At 38.9% G+C, this 20,483-nt stretch overlaps 1 protein-coding gene across 2 annotated transcripts in view; it reads right to left on the bottom strand.

The window, feature by feature from the left end:
- Positions 1-20,483, bottom strand: part of ctnna2 (catenin (cadherin-associated protein), alpha 2) — a 280,279-nt gene that overhangs the window by 67,163 nt on the left and 192,633 nt on the right. For both annotated transcript variants that reach the window (XM_079338023.1, XM_079338024.1), the window contains 2 exons: positions 15,880-15,960; positions 2,227-2,379 (listed from right to left, as the gene is read on the bottom strand). In XM_079338023.1, the coding sequence (XP_079194149.1) occupies positions 2,227-2,379; positions 15,880-15,960 (234 nt within the window). The remainder of the gene's footprint in view (positions 1-2,226; positions 2,380-15,879; positions 15,961-20,483) is intronic.

Below are 20,483 nucleotides of genomic sequence, written 5' to 3'. Positions count from 1 at the left end.
ACCACTTTGAAATGGGACCATGGGAACAAAAGACAACGCCCACTGAAGGACACAGGAATCTATCACAGGGTTTTTTTCTCCTGCTGCACTTAGACGAGGGAAAAAAGCAAGAACCAAAATCTATCTGAATCTCTCATGAAATCAAGGAGGAAATACACGTATGAACCTTCAAAGAAAGGTCCAAACCCCTTTGAGTACAAACTGAAGTGAGAAAAAAGGATAACCGAAGAAACTTAGCCCTCCTTATTACATCTTCAAAGTTTGTGAAGACAGACTGTTCCAATGAATCATGAATAGGCACAGATAGATTCCTAGTTTAATATATAATACAATGTTAAGACTAGCCATATGTCCACCTGCTCAAGATGTTCTTTCAAGGACCAAAGTCAAGCCTCAAGCCGGACAGAAGGGTATCCTACATGTCTCTTTCAGTATCAAAGACAAAAAAATACCAAGTTATGTGTTGCCAATCTTAGACAATGTTGTTTCCAGCAACCGCTCAGCAGAGTGACATTGCAATACCCCTGTAACTTTTTTTTATATATTGGGTGTCCCAACAAGAGTTAATCAAATAGTTCCTTTTACTCCCTGACAGCATCTTCATTTGGGATAATCAATTATTGTACCTTGCCGAGAACAGCATGCCGTGGCCTCGACTTTCCTGTCTGTCTAATCTAATGATTTGCCAGATCCTTTTTGAGCCTGATCAAAAGTCCTTCACAGCTGTCTTCCAAAAGTATGTCCACCATAGTGGCTCCAGTCCATCTAGAATTATTCAGCAGATTTAGGAGTCACCTGAGTCAACCAAAGCCAATTGTAACATCATCCAACAATTCCTGCTAAATTATTAAAGAGTTTTTTTCTGACAGAAAGTTTTCAAGTTCTATTTTTCAAGATAAAGAAACACATCAAAAAATAAGGAGGGCAGATGTTGAATCTCCTGAACAACGGTGAAATGTTAGTGACTTGTAAACAACAAATACACTAATTGGGACCCTTTTTTTTTGAAGATTGTGTTTTCGGGTTTTCTTTTAGAGCAAAGTAAGTCACACAAACAAAGTGTTCAAAAGTGTTCAGTGTTGTCATTTATGATTAAAAGACACAGAGTGGGACCTAACTGATGGCTTCAAACCAAGACAAAGAACACAGAAGATAGAGACCAGATCCATAGCTTCCCAAAGGTAAACAACAATGTTCAATCAGTGTGGGCTTTATATTATAAAGAAGACAACCAACACACTGAAAGCCTTGTTTGTAATGGATTTGATGAGGAGATATTCACCATTAACCATAGATGTACAAAGTATACATTTGTAAATATTTCAGCTTTTGAAGAAACACTTGGTGTGAAACAGTCATAATTGTGGTTCAGTTTGAAGCCTGAGTTGTGGTCACCTATTTTCCATCAGCACAATGAAAAATAGAATGAAAAAAAAGTCAAGCTTCCATTTTCAAGCTGTTTGCAGCAACAGCAGTTAAAGCGGGCTGAGATTTGCTAACAGGGCTGAATTCCGAGCATGTCATTTCTGTAATTAAAATAGCAATCAATGATGGTTTAAAGCTTGATGTTGCGGCTGTGGTGTCATTTCAGAATGTCTGAACAAACAGTTCAGAGGAAGGATGTGTTGAGTATTGTGCTCTGCTTTGATTTTGCCTGATTACACTGTCTAGCAGAAAATATTTTCAACCAGTGACAACAAGATGTTCTTTGTACGTGTCTGAAAACATGTGGAAATGTAGATACTGTAAAAATGCAAATTTTTTGGGGGGGCTCAATTTACAGTTTCAATTAAACTAAACTAAACTAAACTAAATTAAACTAAACTAACAAACTAAACTAAACTGCTAAACAATGTTTGATTTGCATTTATCTAATATGAAATGTGCCTTGAATTGTTCTTTCAAAGATACTTGCATTTTACATCAAAATTGTATTCTACTCATGCAACAAGCCCTTCAGAAGATGGAATATATATTAAGGCTTTAGATATGTAAAACATACTGGATTTTCTCTCCCCCCCATTTAATGAGGCAGGTTGTATCCCTCTGTAGCAGAAATACCTTTGTCTGTTGAAATCTCCGCCTTGGCACCGTTAGGGTGACTTGACCTGCATTGCTCATATATTTGCACATAACTTGAATAAACCCTCTAGTTTCTGACCTGGAGAATAAGAATAGATAGTTGTGGGTATATGTGTGTGCCCCCATGTATAATTCATGACTGACCTCCACCAGCTTGTTAGCATGTTCGCGGAACACCTGGGCATACTCCTTCACTTCCTTCTCGTTTCCACTCTTAGCCGCTTCGATAAGCACCAGCAGAGGGACGTTGGTCTCCAGGAAAGAGTCGGAGATGTGGTCCATCACTGCCTTTCTCAACTGGAATATAGAGCAAGAAAGATGGAGGGAAGAGGTCATATTATTAATAATACTGCAGATGACTTCACTGTATTACATTTGGCAATGATTACATATCACTTAGCATTGTAATGAATCTGGTGTTGCACCATAATGGGGTTGGAAGGACAGAGAGAGGGGAAAAGAAAGAGGGAGATTGAAAAAGGGGAGGAGAACTCTCAGCGGGCAGGAGTGTAAATTGCTTGTAAGGTGTCATTTTTCCCATAAGGCCTTTTACTAGGGCAGACTTTGTGACTTATGTCTTTGTTTATGGAATCGTTTTGTACCAAACTGGCAGGGGACCGGTTGTTTTATAAGACAGTAAATGGACCCTGATGCTACTCACTGGGATATCTGATGAGATGCCAGAGGGAACAGTATAGAAGGCACAACATTTAAGTCCTTTATCTTAAACAAAGAGGGAGTTAGCCACATGAGACCAGTGCTAATCCAGACAGGGATACACTTTAGGGAAAAAGTGTCCATTAATGTGACATCAACATTCATTTAAGCCATTTGTTTGGGGGGGTTGAAAGCCCCAACAACATTGAACACGTTGATCTGACTGAACTGAAAAATATAGCCTTATAACGATTACCGTTAAATTTAAAGATGCCATCGTAAACGTACATATGAACACAAATCAAGATCAATTTAACCTTTTAATACATTATTGCTGTCATCAGTGGATGCATTAACTCTATAGTATAAGTCTTAAACACACCAACACCAAAAGTAATTGAAGCACATTATCAGACACAATTAGTGTGAAAGTAAACTAAAGGAGTTCTTCATCACTGAATCACTAATAAAGACATCCTGATGATTTCATTAAGTCTTTGATCAACAACACCAACGACAAAGATTTGTTTGACTTTTCGGGCCACCTTCCATAATTAAAGGCAAGGCAAACACTGTGAACATACTCCTGAATTAGAAAAGTTGAATGGGAGGGCAGAGAAGACTAATAGGTGTAACTGACAAGGGAAATTTCATTGAACCAACAAAAAAAAGTATATGTTAGCCTGTCAGTGGCACTTAAATAACCTGCAGCAATTATAAACTTAATAGCCAGCCGACAGAGTGAAGGAGAACAATGGTGAATAATGCCCTCCTGAGGGCAGATAATCCATCACTTTCGCCGCTGGAAAAGAGACTAGATTTGGACAGTCTGGTGGCCATGATGGGCCTGCAAATGTTATAAACAACCCCAAGCCCACACTCTCTTTAAGCACTCCTTTATCAGGGCTCTATAAGCCTTGTTCACTGATATGAAGAGATGTGTACTGAGTTGCTTTGCTGGGCTATTTCTGAATAGCTGACACATTTCAACATTTTGAAATTTTGAGGAACAAATCCCCCCCCATGTTAGTGCTGATGGAACACTGGACGAATCTGTGGCACAACATACTTTGATTTTCTGGAGGTGGAAAAAGATTGTTTTTTCTTGTGAACTGTGATTACTAAATGTTCTCATGACAACAAATAAAGAAATATTGTGACATGACAGGATGATAGTAGGTTGCATTTTGCATGTGAAGGACTTCGCATGTCTATTCCACAATCAACATTAGTGTCATCAATGATTATATACTGATTTTATAGTTTCCATTTTTTTTAATCAAGTTTGAAGGGAAGTGTGTTAATTCGGGACAGTGACAAAGTTTAGTACACTCAAAGATGCAAATGTTCTACTGGAGTACAACAACAAAAATGGAAGAGCTGTGAGGAATTGTCATAACAATAAAATATTCATGTCTATTCATGCTCTGTTGATGTCACATTGAGTGTAATTTTTTCTAACTGCACTATAGGAAATAAATTGTAGAAAAGATGGAATTGGGTCCAACACAAGTTTTTGGAAATCTTTCATATAGTCTACAAGATAAGTATATAAGATACTGAGGCATAGTTTAAAAAGGCAAAAGTCAAAAATAGCAACATACATGCACACCAGCACCACATTAAGCCTCTCTTCACTGGATCCTGATTTTGTTCAAATAAAGAGCAATATTGCTCCATGTTTTGACTTTTTGACTGGGGCACAGATCTGGTTTGAACCCCCCCCCCAAAAAAAATAAAAAAAATAAAATAAATGAAAATAAAAATAAAATTAAAATAAATAAATCATTGTCAACAGTATCTTTTTCTAGTTCTCAGTATAAAACCAACAATTTAATGGGACTGAACCATTTTTTTCAGCAACTTTTAGGTAGACAGACTCTAGTAAATTATGGATAGTTCGTATTACTTCTGAAAAGCGAAACTGATGGCAGGTTTTGGCCCATATGCATAAGACGCATGTCGGGGACTGCTAGCACCTACGATAGACATGGATGCCCAGCAGTGAAACTGATTCTGACGCTGGGTTTGAGTGGAGAAATGATACAGACGAGTGATTTCCCAAGTCGCAGTCTCTCCTGCACCATCAGCATTCTAATGCCCACACACCACTCCCACAGAAATCCATCTTCAATCTTCCACATCTCCCCATTTCCCCTTCAACACTCCCTTTTGTATTTCACAAACACTTAAAAGGAGATAGACCTGGAATTCCAACAGATAGCAAAGGCTCAACTCATTACAAGTAAGGCTGAAGCTGTGAGCGTGACAGGTTTTGTTTTAAATACTGATATTTTTAGATTGTGTTAGTAATGCTATGGCGGCTTGAGTCTGATCTGCGATTTAAATTTTGCATGCGTACATTTTATTTTTCCAGAGTGCTATTAGCATGCTGGCTGGCAGTACGTGGGTTGAGGAGATAAGGTGTGAAAAACACCACAGAGCCAAAGCTTCTGCGATGATAGGTGACAAGACAAGTAGGCAGGTAGATGGAGAGATATTCAGATTTATAAGAAAAGGAATTAATTGTATATGGCCAACGTATGTGAATGTATGTAGCCTTTTTACATTGCTTTGGCTTATGTACTCAATTTAATATGCAGCGATACTTGAGACAATAGAATGCTTTCTAGGAGCGCATTGTCTGGTTTAAACATGCCAAAATCCATAACATACAAAATTGCCAGTGAGATACTAGTGGGTTTCTTTCTTTTTTTTTTTTTTACCAAGGTCAAAACTGAACTTTCATACACAGGTTCCATGAATAAATGATTTTCCACGGTTTGGACTTTTGCCTTGGCATAACCCTGACTTAAATTACATCCAACACCTCGGATAAAATGGAAGGTCATCCACGAGCCAAGCCTTATTTCTTAACATTAGTGCTCATGCTCCTGTATGTGAATAGGAGAAATCCCTGCAGTCAGGTTTTAAGATCTTGCGGAAAGCTTCCACAGAAGACCGGAGACAGAATAGTAATCATTGTTGGATTGGGAATGAGATATTTCAATGAGTTGTTTAAATGTTTCCAAACATTGATTGAGCATATGCACACTTTTGGTAGACTTCCTGTATTTAATGAATAAACAACCAATAAAATAAGGATTATACCTCTGGCTTCTTTGACAATCATTTGAAAAATGAAATAAGTGCAGACGTTTCTGGAGGATTTGGCAACATTGGTGCATTAAGTCGCTTTGCTATTCCGAAATTGTAATTTCTTGGCAGTAGGTTTGCATGCACAGTTAAATAGAGCAACAGTTAAAGCTGAATTAAGCCATTAAATTAGACTGCTGTCTTTGTCCCAGAATATAAAGCACCTACTGTAGGAGAGGATGGATATATTGATGGAACAACTCTGCTACTGTAGGTTTTGATTTGCTCTTCTTACTATTACGTCAGGTACCAAACAATCAACAAACAATTCAGCAAGCAGCTAACTGGTGGTATGTTGAACAGCAAAAAGATGAACGACTTAAAAGCTACTTTTCCTACGTTCTAGCTCAAGCATTCACCATGTTGATTCATTTGTCAAAGCATGTATGCTGCTCATCTTCTGGGTCAAAGTCCAAGGAAGGGAACTGTGGAGCTTACACAGAACACCTAGGCCAGGTAGGGGCTGATTGAGGTGTTCACATGGACAGTTAATGACCCAAATGCATTATCGCGGGGTGTTTATTCCAGCTTTGAGATCCAGCTTTAGTATGACATCAATTGGACTAATATGTTCATGTATTTATGTATTTAAAGTCTAGTTTCAGTTGGACTTACACATCAACTCAACCTCAGGGTTACTACATCTCTTACTCCCTCTCTTGCATATTTGATTATGTGCACATATTAAATCTTGCAATCAAAAGAGAGGAAGCTGCAACAATTACCAACACTGAATCCCACCTGATACTAAGTGCACAAAGCGATGTGAAATAACAAAGATGATGCATGTGCCTAACAGAACTTGACAGACAAATATATGCATAGTTTACTGAATGGTGGGAGGGCTGTCTGATCTTCAAAGATGAGATTAGCATCGATTTACAACATCTGCCTTTTTTTTTTTTAAAGGAAAACTGTTGGCATTTTGTAGGATTAGACACCTGCTTTATTATAGAAAACAGATGCACAAGATTAACAGTCTCAAACATCTGCAGTATTTAGAGTATGATTCAAAGACAAAGGAATATATTCAAAGGATTGCAAAAAAAAACCGAGTGAATGTTACATGGACGCAATCAGAGAAAAAGACTAATCAGCTTACTTGACTTTCTTGCTGTTCAAAAAAGTCTCAAGGCACGCAAAGACTGAACCATGAATCTTAATTTGAAAGGGAACTGTGAGCTGGATTCCTGGATGTTTACAGTTGCATTTCAGTTTTTGTTTCACTTGTGATTCAGAACACATAGCAGAAGGTGCCTTGGGGTCAGCACAGAAAAGTTTCTTATTAAAATGTCAAGAGCAATCACACCATAAATGGCTAGAGCCACGGCTGAGGGGAAACAGCCTGAGCAAATCAAAAATTAAGTAATAGCTCTCCTATACGATTTCTATCAGGGAGCATGGGAAGATGATTAGTGAGAGAAAAGAGCAGAGAAATGAAAGGGGGGGGGAGGGACTGACTGATGGTTGACAATCTGAGGACAGATCATTTTGACATCTTGTCTCAAAGCTTTCATGAAACGTGTCCTGCTCAACAAAACACTGGCCAGGGAAATCGACTTGTAGAATTAAGGTACAGTAAGGGGCATAAGTGAGGCTTAGTGAGGTCTCAATCAGGTGGATAAATTCCTGAAGGCCAACTCATATTGGCAGATATTGATCATAAGTCATTGACTATTAATCACCGATAACAGACATTTTTTTCCAATAATGAGAGGAATCAGATCATCTGATTGAAAGAAACTATGTTTCCATCTTTAAAAAATAACGGGATTGTAAACGTTGAAACCATATTATCAGTCCTATTGACCAAAACCCCTAAAAACAATGACATATATCTCTTAACATTGAAGGAAAACCCCTTATTAAGAGAAGTGTCTGTTGTCCTGTGTGGTGAAATGTTAAAAAATATACAAACTGAATCAGTATGTGTGAGGTTGCAGACAGAGGCATGGCAGCCAAGCTTATGTCAGAACAAAAGCCAGGGATTATCTGACTGTTTAACACCAAGAGAAGTAGCTGAGCGCTCACTGGATAGTGATATATCAGCCAGACACTTCTAAACCTTCAGGGCTGCTTCATTCTTACTGCTTGGCCGAGCCTTTGAGAAAGTGAAAGTCTTTTTTTCTGATACAGTACACATAAAACATTGAAGAAAACAAAAGGCGCACAGTTTGTAGTCAAAAGTTTGTCGCTCACCAGAACAAATGACTTTATAGCTCAATGTCATTGGTGGACATGTTTTGTGTTCATCAATCACAGATGAGTTTAAACACAACAGTGACACATTAATAACTATATGACTGGAAATGAAGAGCAAGGCTTGGCATCAAAATGACAAAATTCAGATGAGGCAAACACTAATGTTACATCTGTTTGTATTTACTATTCAATTTGTCTTTTCATTTCATTAGAATCTGTGTCTACATACAAGTAGCAATAAAGATTTATTCACACAAACTAAGTGTTCTGATTAGTATTGATTTGAATAGATTTTCCAGACAGTGAAGGTCAAGTCAAGTCAGTCAAGTTTTTTTTAAGAAGCACATTTCAGCAACAAGGTGATTCAAAGCTCTTCACACAAGACATCAAAAGCATCAAGAGAACAAGAAACATGAAAATAGAACATTTGTACATCACTGAAACAAACAATAAACAATCACAGAGAAGATGTGAAAATATTAAATATAACTAAAATTGAAAGATACAAAAGAAATGCAAAAAAAGTTGGCGGACTCTTCTGAGTCCTACGAAGAAGTACTATAGTGCCTTATTAAGTTTCTTTTTCATTTGGATTCTGTGGTTAGAGTCATAAATCTGAGAGAGAAAAACATGTGAATTTATTACAATAAAGTTGTAAATGTATCAGAATGAAGTTGGAAGGTGGAGCATCTTGTGAAGTTATAGTTTAGTCATTCTGATACATTTCACTACAAAAAAATCTGTTTTAAATGTATTATGTAAAACTGTTAATTGCCTCCTTTTAAGTTTCTAATTTTTATGTTTTATATTGTTTGTTCTTAACCCTGCTTGTGGCTGCTTTTTAATTCTATGTTTTACATTATTATCTTTTTAACTCTGCTGGCCCCATAAATACAATGTATTATTATTATTATTATTATTATTATTATTTAGTAAAGGTTTTTATTAACAAGGAACTGCCTGAATATTCTGTAACACAGGCTGGATGAGTATTAACTTTCTTCTTAAAACTACAGTTTGACAAGGTCTCAAAACATCCTATGAGTCTTGTTGGGGCTTGACTTCTGCAAAAATGGAACTACATCAGCATCACACTGTCATAAGTATCAGGACCCTGAAAACATACTGCTAGAAACTGGAGCTTTTCCACAGAAAGAACCACGCTGACTCGGAAGAAATTGTCTCTTTTGTGACAGAGGAAATGTCTTTGAGGGTTCTCCTTTCATCATGTTCGAGCAGGCGGATGGCTGCTCTTCTTATGAAACCTTTCAGAATAATCATTTTAACCAGAGCCCCAGTTAAAGTCATTTACAAATGTAATAATGTTAATTAACGACTTTAATCTTGGAAATGTACGACTTTAAATGTGATTTTCTCCCTTAAACGTCCTAATTCTCAGTTGTAGAGTCCACAATATTTTTTGGAGAAAAACATAATCTGGGAAATGTATAATGAGTACTTTCACATATATTCTGGAGACCTTTGATGGCCAAATTCCTCCATAATGCTGCTTTGATTGATGGTTGACTTTGACCTTTGGTGAGTTTGATGTCCAAAATATCATGAACATGTATTTTTGCTCCAACTATCGGTGATGGCTCTTTAAAAGGGCTACGTATCCTCCAGTACCTGAGAGAAGAGTAAACTGTCATCAACAAAGCTAATGGAAAATGAATGCATCGCCTGCAAACATTAAGCAGGAAAGTAGCGAGTGGATTCACAGATAATCTTGAACTGTTAGTCTAAACAAAGACTTACAGCTGACAAGATCTCAGGCAGCTGTTCCTCCTTAACATGATAACCCTGAACAATTAAAAACAGCTGTACTCATCAACCAACTAATGGCAGCAATGGAAGTGATCTCAACATCCCAAAGCTGAAAGCGAGAGAGGGAAGAGAAAGAGTGAAGAAGAAGAAGAAAAAAAGGTAGCATTGTGCTATAGGGAAATGGTGGAATCAGCCATCAGTCAAAATAGGGCCCAGAGAGATGAGCTGACAGATGCATTCATTATAGACAGGATGACAGGGGGAGAACACATGGCTCATTTCCAACTACTTTGTCGGCTAGTTTGCCCTGTGAATACTAATTAAAGTGGGGGGGGGGGGGGGGGGGGGAGAAACTAAAATCATGCTTTACTTCAACAACACATTTTTTAATTTGTGTCTTAAAGAAAAAGTCTCTCTCTTTTGCTCCTGCACTGTCGCTTTCAGTCCTGATTTTAAAAGCAAAAAATAAAGAATGTCCTGTTGCGAATAGGTATTGACAATTCAAGAGATGTAAGGAAACAATACGCTGCAAAGTGAATGCAGTGTGCGTTCCTCATCAGCTCTCCCTCACCATAAAACTCACAAAGAGGGCCCGGGGCTAAAGCAAGCTCATTTCTATGGCAACTGTGGATGATCGTTGACTTACACACATGCACATGATCTGTTAGGGTAGTGCAGCATTCCTGCCTATTTTGTTCTGATGCACTTGAGCAAACTGCTACTATTTGCAAGAAAGGCTCTTGACATGAAAAAACCACTGTTTTCCAAGTTTGAGAACTCAAACACTGAACATGCCTTTAGCATGCACAAGAAGGCTCATAATGTTATACTGGTAGTGTTATCAGAAATGGAATATTATTGACATGTGGGTGAAACAGAAGGTGAGTGCTGGTCTGCAACTGTCCCGGGTTCAGATTTCTAACCACATAACCACAAGGGGAAAGGCCCACTAAGGCCTCACTACTTGTGTACAAGCAAGCAGGGCCTGATTTCAAATGCATCAACACATTTGAAGTGACACCTCGAGACCAGTCTGAGAGAACTATAGAGGGGTATCGAATCTGTGGGTGAGTCTTTGATACAGATACATTTCAAGGACAAAGTCTAATCTGATTTGATTCCAGGAGTTTGTGAGTTGTTAAAAAAAAAAAAAAAGATGCTCGAAACCTCATTTTAAAACAAGCTGGGGCTTATCTCAGACTCCTCTCTGTTGCATTAGTTGAAAGCGCTTGTATTTGAGATAACGAGAGTAAAATAAATGCATTACATGCGTGTTTATTACAATAATGTCTTTCAGAAAACTAACCTGATTTTTCACGTCTTAAAAAAAGGGCCCCTGGTTTTAACAGATTCTGATTTTACGGCACATTTTCAAGCTTGAGACGGTCGGCTTATTACTGAGCTACAACATAGCATAACCGATTCGCTCATCTTGACATTTAACTTCTGTGATGTGTTAGAGCACGTCTACTGGCATATCAAGTTTCTTATCAGGAAATGAGATTTAAACTCCGATGATATCATGTGGACTATAAAAAAAAAGAAATAATAATCCTAACCTGATCACACGGCTTTATTTGTTTTCCTACGGAAAGGAACCTTTTAGACCTGGAAGACTGGCCGTTTTTGAATGTCTCAATACAGAAAACTTCTAATTGATCAATGTTCAAACTGGATCAGTATTATTGTCCTAAATAACTGCCTAATGTTGAATGCAACAAAATAAAAGCCCCAGGACAAATCCCCCACTCTGTGTAGATGTTTTCTTTTTTGTTTGTGTTTTTTCATCATTTGTCTCTAAAAAAAAAAAAATAAAAATAATATATATATATATATTTTTTTTTTTTAATGAAAGAAAGTCTTATCTTCTAGTCTCGACTTCTAATCATGAAAATAAAAGTTTCCACTTTTCAGTGGAGTATCATAATATAACAGAGCTGAGTGAGCATATGTCTCACTTGAAATGTGTGTTTTTTTTAACTTTTATTTGACATGACAAACAAATACAGTAGCATCGTACAAGACGTGAAATGTGTTAATCACTTGACTGAAAAACATCCGGTGAGTCTGAAGAGTGAAGTAAGCAAAAAGAAACTCTGTTCCCTCACAAAAGTTAAAAAGCTTTTAATTCATGGCTACAGATCAGTTAGAAATGTGTGGCAGGCCGACGCCTTTCAGCTCATCAGAGCCTTCATCAAGTGACTAACACATCAAGCCTGTTTGTTCCTCTCCCGATTGAACTGATGCTATTTCACAAGGTCATGTTTATGGTTCTTATTTATGAATACATTTATCTAGTAAGTCAATACGATGAACATCCTGTAACCCGGAGATTAAAATATCCTGCTGTTTGTGCCCAGTGCACTTTGTGATTCTGCTCACACAGCTAATGGTGTTTATTTACTTACTTGTTTATTTATTTGGGGTTTAGGCCAGTGGAGTGGTAATACCCTCTTTACCAAACTTTAAACAGGGTTCTGACCTGTTACAGAATTGCACTTTTGAAAGCCACTCTGCCGGAGATACACACTGTTAACTGAGCTTTAATTCATCCTGTTCCTCTAACTTTATAAATGTTTAGTCATCACTGGGTCAGACATCCTGCAGTTTGTGCAAATTAGAGTTCCACTTTAAATCAAACCCTTCACCTGCTGCCAGATTATTTTAAAACTGAATTTTTATACTTTGGGGGATTTACTTTCCTTTAACATGCATTCAGTTTTCAAAATAAATATTCATATTCTTTTCAACTTTATCTTGTGTTTGACCTGTCTTTCTACATCATTCAACTTTCTTTTCGTTGTTGTTGTTGTTGTTGTTGTTGTTGTTGACTGTGTTCAGTTTTGAAAACACAATTTGTAAAACATTTTTTATCCATTGTTATTCAAATTACAATTCATAGCAGGAAAATGATCCACCATCATGTCCAGGACCAGAGGGTCAGCATGAAAGGAGCCGCGCTCCTGCCAGCAGCAGATGTACAGCAGGGAAGCAGAGAGTCACCAGCTGTTAAAAGGCTGCTGGGGCATAAGGGGCTCTGACTTATGGAGATGAAGTTTTCAACAAAGACAAACTATGCTGCAGCTTGCTGTCTCTATGTAATGTGTCATCTCATAAAAAGTGCACACAGAGTTATTTGTTGTCTTTTTTTTTTTTCTTCCCAGCTCGTAAGAACATATGTTAATTTCAGTTTGCCTCCCCGCTGAGGGGCTTGGTCAAGACGTCGAAGAGCCTTGGGTGTAGTCTGTTAACATGAGTTATATTTTATGCATTTTTCTTTTGAATTTTTAACAGTCTGTGAGTCTCTGCGCACATGCGAGTTAGACAGCAGACAACAGAGACAGTCAAAATGAGAGCCAAGGCTTTTCATTTACACTTTTCCCTTTGATTGAAGGTCTCTGGAAGAGATGCACAATTTGAATCTTTTGATTTGGATGTTACTTTGTTTTGACTCCCTGATGAAGGTTCGATGCCAATCCAAGCAGGAGTTTGATTTACGGCCAAATTGACCATATTATCGTGTAGCTGGACAGTGCCTCGATTGTTTCTTTTGTTTTATGGCTTCATGTGTCCCAATTCCAAAAGAGAAGTAGACCTCAAATGGACACTTCTTGGGGACCATGAAGTGCTCCTTTCTGTGTCTTTAATTGTTTTCTTATGATTAACAACCTTTTCTAAATAATGAGCACGCCTGTTTTCAGTGGACATGACGACAGGAATAATAACAGCTTGCCGAGCTGTAATTTTTGAGTCATGGTTCTGCAGTTTCTTTCACATCTTAGAGTTTGCCTTGCGTGGGTGAAAAAAATATTTATCTTACGTTGGTAATGAAACATTTTTCCAACATTTAAATGACGCAAAGTACTACAGAAAAGAAAATGGGGGAGGGAATGATATGTTTGACATATCTCAAATTTTCCCAGGATGAAAGACACGTTAGCATTGTCTTGCATGTACACAGAACAGCGAGGTATGAAAAAAAAACAAAAAACAAAAGCACATGTCTCTGGTGGTGTTGTCGCAAGGTTTGTTCAATCTTACTTGGTCCCATTTCAAAAACGCTGCCTGTCATTTGAGCTTGTCTGCTCTTATGTTTGATCCCTCCTTCACACAATGGAAACTGAAAAGCTCAGATGCACAATTGTGTTCCTCCCCTCAGGAAGGCCTTGTGTCTCTACACGGCACCACTGACTTGCTAAATGCTTTGACATAATTATAGGATCACGGCTCTGTGTAATGTCTGCATGTGTGCTGCGAGTTTGCCCTCCCATCTAAACTCAGAGCTCAAACAGACCGCCCATTCTGTCATGTCAAGCCCTGAGTCAATAGAGCATCCTGTCAGGGTGAGTACTGCCTGCCAGCCTGTCAGACAGCCTCACCAAATGCCCAACGGGAGGCAGAGTTATAGCCTCCCGTCTGGAATGATCCCCCTGGTCTCAAGAGGTCAGAGAGGACACAACTGCAGCAACTCTGTGCAGGTAGTTTCAATTGTCAGTCGTGCCGCTCACGCAAGACAAACGCCGAGCAGTGCATGACAGGAAAGGGTAGTTTGGAAGAAGTGCATCGAGGGATCACAACACACCGAAGTCATCATGGTTTATGATTAGGGTTGCATTTTTTCCGGGGAAAGATGCCCGCTCAAAAAAAGAAGTCGGGTTCAAAAGAGTTGGAGCTGTAACTAAAGGAGAAGCTCCAAAGATACTTAAAGCGCTGCATCCATCAGAATAGACAAATGTGTTTTTAGGCAGGGCTGTATTTATTTTTAGTATTCTGTCAATCTTTTTATATTTTTGTCAAGATCCCCCCAAAAAATCCAAGAACTAGATTAGCATTTTCTTCAGACATAAAAACATAAATAAACCAATGATGCATTTGACTTTTGAAATTGTGTTTGGCAGCAGGAATGGTTCTGATTTTATCACGACTGGAGAGAGAAGCTTTTGTCATTTTGAAGGTCTTTTTACCGCAGCTTCCTGATACAACTCTTCATAGTTTGAGAGTGAATGTAGAGCATGGGGTCAATATCCGGGCCGCATTTTATTGTTCACTAACATTACTGAAATCACAGGGCATACAAAGAGTGTATGATGAAAAAAGAAAAATACTAAGACATTGCAGATATTTATGATGTTAAGATATGTGATTACATTTTAGATCAAGCAGTATTGAAACTTAATCCATTGATGTCTGCTTTGTAATGTGTTCTGTCTCTGTATAGCTCCTGACACTGTGGATTTAGATAATAGGTTGTTTTGATTGATGTCATAAAATATTCAACACTGAGCCCATTTCTGAATGAATCATTGAAGCAAGTATTGACTCTTCAGTCCAAACCTGTTATTCTGAGGCTCATTTAAGTGTTCTAAAGACATTTTATTTTTTGTACCAAAACAATGAACAAGCTTTAATTGTATATGAGGCCTAGTGTATTCCATGCTTTAGATAAATGTCCTCCCGCCCCCTACAATAAAAAAAAAAAAAGCAAATGAACCACTTTGTCATAAAGGAAAATATTTTGCTTAAAACTACAGTGTTCAGCTTTTTTACAAACCATTATTACTATCTCTTTTGAAAGATTAATATAACAAATAAGGCAATACCAAACTATTATTAAGTCATTTTTTGTTAGAAAGTCTAAAGCCAAGATACATATACAATATATAATATTTATTAAACTGACACACAGGTGATTTAAGTATGTGTTTTTATGTGTTAAATGTATACATTTTACAATCATTGGGTAAAATATAAAATTTTAAATCATTTTAAATGATCGCTGTTTTTAGAAGGCATCCTGCAACCCCCACCCCGGGGTCCCGCCCCTTACTTTTGGAAACACTGCTTTATAGAAAGTTTTGAGATGTGGATGGTGTGTTGGTTAGAGGGATTCAAAAGACCGTTGATGTGTTTATGTGAAGTAAAGTCATCGTTCGCACAAAAAAACATTTGATTTGAGGAAAGACGAGTAGAGTGTAGAAAACAGTGCGATTTGGATGTTAAGGAACAAGTACTGACCTGTCTGCGCAGGTCCCGGGTCTTTTTGGTCATCTTATCGATGGCTGAGTTTAGTGGGTCACCTTTCTCTTTCCTGCCAGTCTGTGAAAGGAAGCAAAACAACAAGAGAAAACAGGTTACATCAGTTGCACAACATGCCAAAAAAAGAAACAAATTTCAGCAGTTATGGCACAGACTTGAACCATTCCATTCATACAAATGGCACGATACATTTCAACCATCACACGTTCTAGTGGGAGCCACGAAAACGTAATGTGGTGTATTTAGTGTAGACAGACACATATTGCACAAACACATCATCATATAACATGTGTTTACATTGCAAGTGTTCCACAATTAGACGGGAGTCAGTGAAAACATGACAAACACTTTATGTTATTTTAGCTACGAGTCGATCTGGCAAGCATGAAATTAGTTGTCGCCAATTCCCCTGTGTGACGCGCTCACAGTCACTGCCAACTCTTACTAGTGGCTTTAGGAGGGTGTTGACTACCATGTGCTTCACCTGATACACGCAGAGTCACCGGCTGCTTCTTTACACCTGACAGCAGGGAGTTCCAATGGGAGAGCAACACAGTCTCCAGATTCCCCTCAACTCTCCAGTTAACACACATCCTGGACAACCAGTAGGAGTCGCTAAGGCAGATAGTAGAAGAGGAACTCTCGCTGTTTCTCATACAGAACATTTGCCAAATGTGTTCATTGAAATGCCAAAGAGGAGGCTCCACTGTCTGCTCTACCACCCAGGTGCCACATGTACCACTTAGAAGCTCGATGGTTTTTTCGCTCAAAAGCCGTGGAGAAGAGTGGGGTGATATATACTGCTGCGGTTAGAACATTTCAACTTTTACTATGCAACTTGGAAAAGAAGCTTCGCCCGAAGGTAAGAAAGTGGCTGTCAGTGTCTTGGAGTGAACCATTTCTGCTCCAAGACACAAATAACTGATCCTGAACTCTTAAGAAAGAAATAGATGCACTCCAACTAAACTGGAAAGTTGGTAAATCCGAGTAGTTATAGTCTGATTGTTGATTGTTAACCCCACCCCCCCAAAAAAAAAAAAAAAGTGGAGAATTGTTACTTAGTTATCATCATAAACATCTACTGTATTGAATAATACAAAGATTTGAATGATTTGATTACAGGCTGGTTCATAAAACAGCACAGCAGGTGAGAGTTAAAGCATTCACATGTTAATAATTTACACTTACACTTAAAGACTTTAACTCCTTTAAAAGTTAGTCAAAGTAAGAAAAGTAGCTGGAATAATCTAACAAAGGCCCGCTCTGCAGAAGATGGATTCAGGAGGCACTACTTCTACTTCAGTTAGAAAAGATAAGACTCACACTGAACGGCTCTGGTGACACATATACCAGAGTGTGGTCTCTCTTTATTGAGAATGTAAAGAAGTTAAATCTCTAACCAATCATGTTATCTTGGTACTTTCTCTTGTCAACCTGTCTAACCAGCCCGTTGATGTTACACTTATGCAGCTTTGAATCACTTTTTTTATTCTTATTTTTACTGATTTATTGTCTTCTTTTTGTACTCTTGGTCCCGAGAGGGGGTATGTGGGGAGAGAGGCGTGCGGTTAATAGTACGGGGATATGCAGGAATGATTGTAAAACAGATCAATCTTCAGTCAGTGCTATAAAATTAGCTGGTAGCTGCTGGATCACCCAGGGACAGTTGTGTTCAGCATGAAGGCTAAAGTATCTGAATGCTCATCAGCCTCTGGAGGGAAAACAGACACCTGGTGGCGTGGATTCCTTTTCATCCCCGCCTATCCCAAATGAGACACACTGACCACAACAGCAGGGCTTCAAGTAAATGGGCTATTAAGTTGTTGTCCTGTTTAATGAGACACAAAATGTGGTCGCTTATCTCTGTGTTACTGCACTATCCGTGCCCCCTCCTCTTTTTTTTTTTTTTTCTGTAATTGAGTATAACAGAATGCCTCACATCTGCAAACCAGTAAAAACAGCCACTTGGGTTAAACTCACCCAAAGGTTAACAGTGACTGTCATTTCAGTGACGTACGCCACCATTATCAGGCTCAACCTTAGTTCTGAAGCAGATGTGTAGAGCTGCTATTGTAAACTCAATCCAATGACATTTTGACTTTGACTCTGAGAGCTTTTTTTATTCAGTTATATTGGCTCCAGTTATATGTGAGCTGTGCAAAAAAGAACCTTTAGTCAGGACTGGTACCCCTTTTTGGAAGCTAAAAAAGTAAGCTAAGCCAGCTGTTTTTTTTATTTCTTACAAAAGCTGTGGCGTTCAAACAGATGCCAACTTGAGGACAAACAGCCACACTCTTCCAGCTTTGTCTTCTATTTGGATTACTCACACTGTAAACTGGTGTGTTTCAAAGCAGGGAAAAGCTATAGGGAGTAGACATGTGTGCAAGGTCACAGATGCAAAAGTGTTGCTCAATGAAAAGAGCCTGTAGCAATAAAAGCAGATCTGATTTACTTTTTTTTTGGTCTTATATATTGCTGGTTTACCCTTGGCCAAGGCTCATATAGCAAAGGCTTTTTTCATAAGGATGTTAACCAGCAGAAATGAGCCATTTGTCTCCTCGTTCATGCTGGAGTTAGTCACCCCTCTCTTCTTACAGCAACTGCACAATGCAGGTTTTATCACAGAGCAATGCACCAGGCACGTAGGGAGAATGTGAACTATATGTTTGAGGTTCTGATCCCATAAAGCAGAGGCAAACCCACCTGAGTGTAACTCATCGACAGTGCTCTGAGCCCCACTATAAAACACAGTCATCAGAAAATGTCTTTGGCCCATTCGTGTTTGACGTAAGGGGAGGTGTGTGTGTGTGTGTGTGTGTGTGTGTGTGTGTGTGTGGGGGGGGGGGGGCATTCCATTGTGCGCGATGCACTCACGCTATGATGTGCACGCTGAGACGAGCTGTATGCCAAAGCAGTGGACATGACGACATTAGTCATTGTGCTGCCTAATGTGTCATTAAGGCACCAGAGGGATGCACGGGATTAAAGATGCTCACTGCCAAAAATAAAAATGGGGGGCTTAACTGGAACCTTTCTGAGGACACTTCAAACAAATCCACACAGTTTTTATGTATGACAGGCAACCTTAACTGAACTGAAAGAGAGAGAGAGAGAGAGAGAGAGAGAGAGAGAGAGAGAGAGCCACCAGACTCTCCCTAACGCAAACAACTCATTTTATTATAAATATCATGAATAAGCACACAGGAAAACAAAACTAAAGTAGTGTATGCTTTTGTTTGGTTTTTTTCTTCTTTCCATTTTCTAGAATCAGAAACCCCAGCTGTTTCATTTCTCAAAACTCTGAACTCTTTAATCTGAGTTAAGGAGATTAAAACGGCACAGTGATGTCAGTCTCCAGGGATAAAGCCCAGCACCTGTTATTCTAAACCTCTTTTGACAACTGAGCAGTACTTATTGTGGAGAACATTTCCTTTTTTCCACTACCGCACCTCGTTGTGTGTGCGTATTCCTATCGATAGGATCAGCATCCTTTTAAAAGTTACAGTACATCAGGGGGGCTGAAGAAATGTGCTTCCATTCCACTGTAATTATTCTTCTGCCTGGCATGAAACTGAATGTCAAACTCCTCCAACATGCAATGAGAAATGTATTGCTCATCTTGAGTTTCCTGCTAAACATAAAACTCCTAATTAAAAATGCTATGCATGAATTCCCCATCATCACAAACTTTATATACAAGGCAGGCTACGATGATGAGTCATAGGTTAGTCAATGCATCGGGCTCATATTTAGCCCTGGTCGGTCTGAACTGCAGACTTTGATATGTGTGTGCATGTGCGTCGAAAAGAAGCGAGAGCGCCAAAGTGACTCCCATTACTGTGTTTTTGTTTCCGCTTTGTTTATCCGAGTAACTATTTGACTTCCCTCTATTCCCATCCAGGTGCACCCTGTATGCGAGCGCAATTGTGCTCCAATTCACAGCCATTAAAAGCTTGACAACACGCTTGTCTGTTGATTCGATTGTCTCCCATATAGTAATATTGATTGCTTAGTTTTTGACTGCCACATAATGGAATGTGCATGTTCGCCTTCTCTAGTAAACACAAGTCCCCATGGTGTTTGGCAGACAATGTTCCCAACTGTCCCCATCCATTATTTCCACCCCCCCTGCTGTGCACTCATTCATTCTCAGTTGGGGAGAGAAAGATGGAGGAGGTTGCCTGAAAAGAAGCATTTTACGTGTGTGTGTGTGTGTGTGTGTGTTGGGTAAGCAGGAGAAGTGCTGGAGTTATTCTAGCCCACTCAGGAGACGGCTGGTGGATGGTGCATGCTGGTGGAACGGCTGAGGGGCCCTGTTCATGTTCACTCTCTCAGGCCCTCCCGAAGTAAGCGATGTAATTCAGTGGCGCACTGCAGCGCAGACTGCTTCACTGCATTTCTGACCTTAAACCCTGTGAGAGTGGGATAAGAGGTACAGTGGTCTCCGTCCAAGATGTAAAATGTGCAAAAGGAATGAGGCACTGGTTTCAGGTGTGCTGATTTCCCAGCTATTTTCAAATGTAAGAACACATCAAGAGCTGAAATTTAAGAAACCCTTCGATGACATCAGCAACGTTTTTCAC

The sequence above is a fragment of the Symphodus melops genome, assembly GCF_947650265.1.
Source record: "Symphodus melops genome assembly, chromosome: 2".
NCBI classification, from domain to species: Eukaryota; Metazoa; Chordata; class Actinopteri; order Labriformes; family Labridae; genus Symphodus; species Symphodus melops.
Note: the sequence above shows the minus strand (reverse complement) of the source record. Positions and strands in the feature narration are given on the sequence as shown.